General features: G+C 39.2%; 1 protein-coding gene across 4 annotated transcripts in view; it reads left to right on the forward strand.

Annotated features, from left to right (window-relative positions):
- The window catches only part of hps3 (HPS3 biogenesis of lysosomal organelles complex 2 subunit 1), a 76,790-nt gene that overhangs the window by 32,572 nt on the left and 36,017 nt on the right, over window positions 1–8,201 (forward strand). For all 4 annotated transcript variants that reach the window (XM_061883828.1, XM_061883829.1, XM_061883832.1 and 1 more), the window contains exons 11-12: window positions 615–697; window positions 6,487–6,655. In XM_061883828.1, the coding sequence (XP_061739812.1) occupies window positions 615–697; window positions 6,487–6,655 (252 nt within the window). The remainder of the gene's footprint in view (window positions 1–614; window positions 698–6,486; window positions 6,656–8,201) is intronic.

Consider the following 8,201-nt stretch of genomic DNA (forward strand, 5'->3'; position numbering starts at 1 on the left):
GTTGAAATAAAAAGTGTTTCTCGCCTTCCTCTCGGTCATATTTTCATAATAATGATCTTGCAGCAGCCAGCGTCATCTCACAAGACCCTCCGGTACCGTGAATGTTATTTAAGTGACGTCTTGGTGAAGATTGATGATCACTAATTTTTAGGTCTATTTTTTTTAAAAGCCTGGCTGGAGATGGACTGACACACCCCCCGCGGTCGACTGGTAGCTCGCGATCGACGTAATGGGCACCCCTGATCTACAAGAAGCTGAGCGTCACAGTCTTTTTCAATAGGTTTAATTGTTGCTCGTTATGGTTCTAATCACATCTGCAGGTGTTTTCAACACCTGATTGAAAATACCTTATTCAAATGCTGTTCTTAAAGAGTTATGATCTTCAAGGGGTTGAATAATTTTGTCATGGAGATATTAAGAGAAATGACACTGTTTGGTATGTTACAAAATATAATGTAATTCAAGTTGCATTTGTCTATTTAATGCATCTTTATTTGATATGACTATAAACAAGATACGGAATAAATGTCCAACTTGCTAAAACACCCAAATTGTGTGGGGGTTGAATAATTTTGATCACAACTGTATATTAATAAATGTTCTCTCCCCTGTAGGCGTTTTACTCCAGATTACTTCCAGGGTTGCAGTGTGGAAGAGACACACCTTCACTCCCTCAAACTCCACCCACTATTCACAAGTAGGTTCATTTCCCATTATTTTTTTCCACTGACGGATGAGAAAATGTTTCAAAGTATTTGTCAAACAATGGTATTTTTTTAAAATTATATTTCTGTTCACTCATACAATTTTATTACAAAATAATTATTTATTTAGGGATTTTCTTCCTAATAATCTCCTCGTTGCTTTATACCAGCGCTTCTCAATCATTATTCGTCATGAACCCTCCTGTAAACAGAACTTGTGACGATGTTAGATGTAAATATAAGCGGAATACAATGATTTGCAAACCATTTTCAACCCATATTCAGTTGAATATGCTACAAAGACAACATATTTGATGTTCAAACTGATGAACATTATTATTTTTTTTGCAATCAATCATTAACTTTAGAATTTGATGCCAGCAACACATGACGAAGAAGTTGGGAAAGGTGGCAATAAATACTGATAAAGTTGAGGAATGCTCATCAAACACTTATTTGGTAACATCCCACAGGTGTGCAGGCTAATTGGGAACAGGTGGGTGCCATGATTGGGTATAAAAACAGCTTCCCAAAAAATGCTCAGTCTTTCACAAGAAAGGATGGGGCGAGGTACACCCCTTTGTCCACAACTGCGTGAGCAAATAGTCAAACAGTTTAAGAACAACGTTTCTCGAAGTGCAATGGCAAGAAATTTAGGGATTTCAACATCTACGCTCCATAATATCATCAAAAGGTTCAGAGAATCGGGAGAAATCACTCCACGTAAGCGGCATGGCCGGAAACCAACACTGAATGACCGTGACCTTCGATCCCTCAGACGGCACTGTATCAAAAACTGACATCAACCTCTAAAGGATATCACCACATGGGCTCAGGAACACTTCAGAAAACCACTGTCATTAAATACAGTTTGTCGCTACACACATATATATATATATATAAATATATATATATATATATATATATATATATATATATATATATACACATACATATATGTATATATATACATACATACATACATACATACATATACATATATATACATATATATATATATATATACATACATACATACATATACATATATATATATATGTATATATACATACATACATACATATACATATACATATATATATATGTATATACAGCCAGGCCCCCGGACAAATTTTTTTTTAAATGTAATTTTTGGAATGTCAAATGTTAAAATATTAACTGTCAATTTACTGTACTGTGCCAACTGTATTACAATAAGAGAACATATTTTCTATGGTTTCATTGACAATAAAACAGCAAATTAGCTGTTATCTGTTTTAATTATGAGACCCAATTGTGTCAAAGTCATAATTTTTTTATTACATGCTTTAAATAGGAAAATATTACTTTGAAAAAGCAGTTTTATACTTGTGAGTGTTAAGGACACAGCTTTGCAACACTTGATATTCTAGTTTCAAGCATGTTTTACTCAATACAGGTCATCAAATCTCAGCAACAAGGTGTAATATCTTACTGAGATCAGTTAGGACCGAAAGATTTAAAGGAGAACATTATCACAATTTCAAAAGGGTTAAAAACAATAAAAATCAGTTACCAGTGGCATGTTGTATTTTTTGAATTTTTTTTCAAAATTTTACCGGTCTCCGAATATCCCTAAAAAAAGCTTTAAAGTGCTTGATTTTCGCTATTTGCGATGCCACTATCCATTTCCCTGTGACGTCACACAGTGCCGCCAATGTAAACAAACAACGGCGAATAGCACAGCAAGATATAGCGACATTAGCTCGGATTCAGACTTGGATTTCAGCGGCTTAAGCGATTCAACAGGTTACGCATGTATTGAAACGGATGGTTGGAGTATGAAAGTATTGAAGAAGAAACTGAAGCTATTGAGCGAATAGCTATAGACGCTATTCATAGCCATAGCATGGCCGAATAGCTGCGTTAGCATCGCCGGTAAAATGTGCGGACCAAACGATCAGGACTTTCTCATCTCGTGACACTGGAGCAACTTAAATCCGTCGATTGGTAAGTGTTTGTTTCGCATTAAATGTGGGTGGAAGGAAACAATATAGTTGCAAATGCATCTGCAGGTTATCCATACATCTCTGTGCCATGTCTGCTTCAGCACCGCCGGTAAATAGCATGTTAGCATCGATTAGCATAGCATGTTAGCATCGATTAGCTGGCAGTCAACATCAACAAAACTCACCTTTGTGATTTCTGAGATTTTATCGTTACAAATGCATCTGCAGGTTATCAATACATCTCTGTGCCATGTCTGCTTTAGTACCGCCGGTAAATAGCATGTTAGCATCGATTAGCGTAGCATGTTAGCATCGATTAGCTGGCAGTCAACATTAACAAAACTCACCTTTGTGATTTCTGAGACTTTATCGTTACAAATGCATCTGCAGGTTATCAATACATCTCTTTGCCATGTCTGCTTTAGTACCGCCGGTAAATAGCATGTTAGCATCGATTAGCATAGCATGTTAGCATTGATTAGCTGGCAGTCAACATCAACAAAACTCACCTTTGTGTTTTCTGAGACTTTATCGTTACAAATGCATCTGCAGGTTATCAATACATCTCTGTGCCATGTCTGCTTTAGTACTGCCGGTAAATAGCATGTTAGCATCGATTAGCTGGCAGTCACGCCGCGACCAAATATGTCTGATTAGCACATAAGTCAACATCAACAAAACTCACCTTTGTGATTTCGTTGACTTTATTGTTGCAAATGCATCTGCAGGTTATCCATACATCTCTGTGCCATGTCTTTCATCGCCGGTAAAATGTGGAGGCACTTTGGTACATTCAACGGGGTTCTGGCGGCAGACACTTTCGCATCTTCGGGCCAGTGGTGCAACTTGAATCCCTCCCTGTTAGTGTTGTTACACCCTCCGACAACACACCGACGAGGCATGATGTCTCCAAGGTTCTAAAAAATAGTCGAAAAAACGGAAAATAACAGAGCTGAGACCCAATGTTTACAATGGGTCGAAAATGAAAATGGCGGCTGTGTTACCTCGGCGACGTCACATTCTGACGTCATCCCCTCCAGAGCGATAAACAGAAAGGCGTTTAATTCGCCAAAATTCACCCATTTAGAGTTCGGAAATCGGTTAAAAAAATACATGGTCTTTTTTCTGCACCATCAAGGTATATATTGACGCTTACATAGGTCTGGTGATAATGTTCCCCTTTAAAACAAGTAACATAAAATCTGCTTAGTGAGAAATATGATCATATCAGACAGAAAATAAGCAAATATCACCCTTATTTGAGATATTTAATCTTACTTAGATTTCAGTTTTTGCAGCTTAAAGTGGTCATATTATGCAAAAGTAACTTTTCTTACCTTTTTTTTTTTTTTTTCTTATTCGGAATTCCCATAACTCCCAAATATTTGAATCTAAACTGGAGATGTTAATAAAACCCTTTTGAGACACAGTCAAACGGGGGCTTCGGCACATAGTTTAAGACCGTTTATAAAAGGGCGCATTCTGAAGAGACCCTCATAAAGTGGCTTGAAAATGGTCCGTAATACAAAATCTGTGCTACGTTCTGACCCAAGTACCACATTACAAGTTATGTGTACCACAGGGAAGTGTTTTAAATGTATTAAAAAAATCAAAATATGACTCTTTTAAAAGAAGGGGCTCTCCCTCTTCCAGTTCCTACTATTTACAGGTGCTGTTCATATTATTAGAATATCATGAAAAAGTTGATTTATTTCATTAATTATATTCAGAACGTAAAACTTATATATTATATCAATTCATTACACACATAGTGATATGTTTGAAATGTTTATTTCTTTAAATGTTGATGATTAGTACTGACAATTACTGAAAATCCCAAATTCAGTATCTCAGAAAATTAGAATATTAGTTACGACTAGTACCAAAAAATATGTTTTAGAAATTTGGGCCAACTGGAAAGTATGAACATGGAAAGTTTCAGCATGTACGGCAATCAAGACTTAGTTGCAGCTCCTTTTGCCTGAATTGTTGGCATGGAGTCCACCAGTCTGTTGCACCCTCAGGTTGCTTTAATAGTGGCCTCCAGCTCTTCAGCATTGTTGGGTCTGGCATCTGGCATCTTCCGCTTCACAATACCTCATCGGTTTTCTATGGGGTTAAGGTCAGGTGAGTTTGCAGGCCAATCAAGAACAGGGATACCATGGTCCTTAAACCAGATACTGGTAGATTTGGCACTGTGTGTATGTGCCAAGTCATGTTGGAAAATGAAATCTTCACCTCCATAAAATTGGTCAGCATAAAGTGTTCTAAAACTTCCTGGTAGACTGCTGCATTGACCCTAGACCTCAGGAAACACAGTGGACCAACACCAGCAGATGACATGGCACCCCAGACCATTACCCATCGTGGAAATTTGACACTGGACTTCAGGCAACGTGGATTTTGTGCCTCTCCTGTCTTCCTCCAGACTCTGGGACCTTGTTTTCCAAAGGAGATACAAAATTTACTTTCATCTGAAAACATAACTTTGGACCACTCAGCAGCAGTCCAGTCCTTTTTGTCTTGATGCTTTTGACGTTGTCTCTTATTCAAGAGTGGCTTTACACAAGGAATGCGACAGCTGAAGCCCATATCTTGCATACGTCAATGCGTGGTGGTTCTTGAAGCGCTGACTCCAGCTGCAGTCCACTCTTTGTGGATCTCCCCCACATTTTTGAATCGGTTTTGTTTGACAATCCTCTCCAGGGCGCGGTTATCCCTCTTGCTTGTACACTTTTTTTCTACCACATCTTTGTCTTCCCTTCGCCTCGGGCGGTATAGCTCGGTTGGTAGAGCGGCTGTGTCAGCAACTTGAGGGTTGCAGGTTCGATTCCCGCTCCCGCCATCCTAGTCACTGCCGTTGTGTCCTTGGGCAAGACACTTCACCCACCTGCTCCCAGTGCCACCCACACTGGTTTAAATGTAACTTAGATACTGGGTTTCACTATGTAAAGCGCTTTGAGTTACTAGAGAAATGCGCTATATAAATATAATTCACTTCACTTCACTCTCTATTAATGTGCTTGGACACAGAGCTCTGGGAACATCCAACCTCTTTGGCAATGACCTTTTGTGTCTTGCCCTCCTTCTTTAAAGTATGAATGGTCATCTTTTGGACAGTTGTCAAGTCAGCAGTCTTCCCCATGATTGCGTGTCATACAGAATCAAAACGAGAGACCATTTAAAGGCTTTTCCAGGTGTTTTGAGTTAGCTAGCTAATTAGAGTGTGGCACCAGGTGTCTTCATAGCTCGGTTGGTAGAGTGGCCGTGCCAGCAACTTGAGGGTTGCAGGTTCGATTCCCGCTTGTGCCATCCTAGTTACTGCCGTTGTGTCCTTGGGCAAGACACTTTGCCCACCTGCTCCCAGTGCCACCCACACTGGTTTAAATGTAACTTAGATATTGGGTGTCACTATGTAAAGCGCTTTGAGTCACTTGAGAAAAGCGCTATATAAATATAATTCACTTCACAAAAAATATAAATATAATTCACTTCAATATCTGACCTTTTCACCATATTCTAATTTTCTGAGATGTTGAATTTAGGGTTTTCATTGGTTGTCAGCTATAATCATCTCCTTTTTGGCAAAAAACACTTGAAATGTATCAGTCTGTTTGGAATGAATGTATACATTCTACAAGTTTGACTTTCTAAATGGAATTAATGAAAGAAATCAACTTTTTCATGATATTCTAATAATATGACCAGCACCTGTATACAACAATTGTGTACTGTTCCCTCTCCCGCCATATGTTACTAACATGTTGTTTTTTTCTGTGGCTCCTCTGCAAAAGGTCAGTCTCCGGTTGACGAACCGACTTGTGTGTTCTGCTTCTTCTCCCTTCCCACTGCGGGTTACCTGTACAGCCTGAAAGGCGGAGTTGAGCTCCTCTCCGCCTACCAGTATCCTGAGAAGGTCTTGGAGGCGGTCCTAACAGACCACCTGTTACACGTCGTCACCAAGTGAGTCTCGCTTCTAGAGAGTTGCCAATTCTGTGACATCATTTCTTGTATAATGCATGTGATCACTGATTTCTGAGTCGGAGTAACAATTGTCTCTCGAATTTGACTGATTTATTATGGGTTGATTATGTTGTATCATCAAGAAAACTTCAGTAGTGAATTTCACTGCAAACCTTCCTTATCGCCACATCCAAATCAGTCGAATGTTCAGAAGGTTTACATGTCAACATCCATGTCACACTTCCATAGCTAATACATGTAGGTTTATTCCTGCTGATAGGTTTGATATTCTAAAATATGGAAATCAGCCTGTGTTTGAACTGAACTCTCGCGGCTGTGTTGGAGCCACTATGGATTGAACTTTCACAGTATCATGTTAGACCCGCTCGACATCCATTGCTTTCGGTCCCCTAGAGAGGGGGGGTTGCCCACATCTGAGGTCCTCTCCAAGGTTTCTCATAGTCAGCATTGTCACTGGCGTCCCACTGGATGTGAATTCTCCCTGCCCACTGGGTGTGAGTTTTCCTTGCCCTTTTGTGGGTTCTGTCGTAGTCGTAATGATTTGTGCAGTCCTTTGAGACATTTGTGATTTGGGGCTATATAAATAAACATTGATTGATTGATTTTACCATTGTTGAAAGGAGGTGCTCCCACAGCTGTTAATAACTATAGACCCATCTCCAAGTTATGCGCCCGAGTTAGTTTTTGAAAGGTTTGTTAGCAAACAACTTAAGTAAGACTACAGACTGCGGTGAAGACGCCTAAAATTTTTGGTTGTGATTTCTGCTCCGTATGCTGAGTTGCAAAATACAATATGTATCTCAGTATTTTTTCCGAATAGTAAAAACAAAATACAAAACAGTCGTGATCAAAATTATTCAACCCCCACACAATTTTGGTGTTTTAGCAAGTTGGACATTTATTCCGTATTTTTTTTATCGTCATATCAAATAAGGATGCATTAGAACAGGGGTCGGGAACCTTTTTGGCTCAGAAAGCCAAGAATCCAAATATTTGAAAATGTATTTCTGCAAGAGCCGTGTAATATTTTTTTCAACACTGAACACAACTAAACACGTGCATTTTTAAGTAAGACCAACATTTCTAGATTATAATAGGTCTCTTATTCTTTGGAATAACATTGTTATTCTAAAGCTAACTGTGGAGGGGGAGTGGCCTGCAGCGAAGCGGGGTGTTGCCAGGACCAGCCTCGAAATCAGCGACAGGTGCATAGAAGGTCCACCTGGGCCTTTTTATCTAATTTATAAGCAGCAGCCAGGAGGAGACACGGGGTTGGGGCTGGAGCCAGAGTACGAGCGAGAACAAAAGAGGGAAAATACAATTGCTGGAAAGCAACTGAGAGACTTATTGAAAAATAAAAAAATATTATAACCCTGCAAGATATAGTGACATTAGCTCGGATTCAAACTCGGATTTCAGCGACTTAAGCGATTCAACAGATTACGCATGTATTGAAACAGATGGTTGGAGTATGAAAGTATTGAAGAAGAAACTAAAGCTATTGAGCGAATAGCTATTGACGCTA

The sequence above is a fragment of the Nerophis ophidion genome, linkage group LG22 (assembly GCF_033978795.1).
Source record: "Nerophis ophidion isolate RoL-2023_Sa linkage group LG22, RoL_Noph_v1.0, whole genome shotgun sequence".
NCBI lineage: Eukaryota > Metazoa > Chordata > Actinopteri > Syngnathiformes > Syngnathidae > Nerophis > Nerophis ophidion.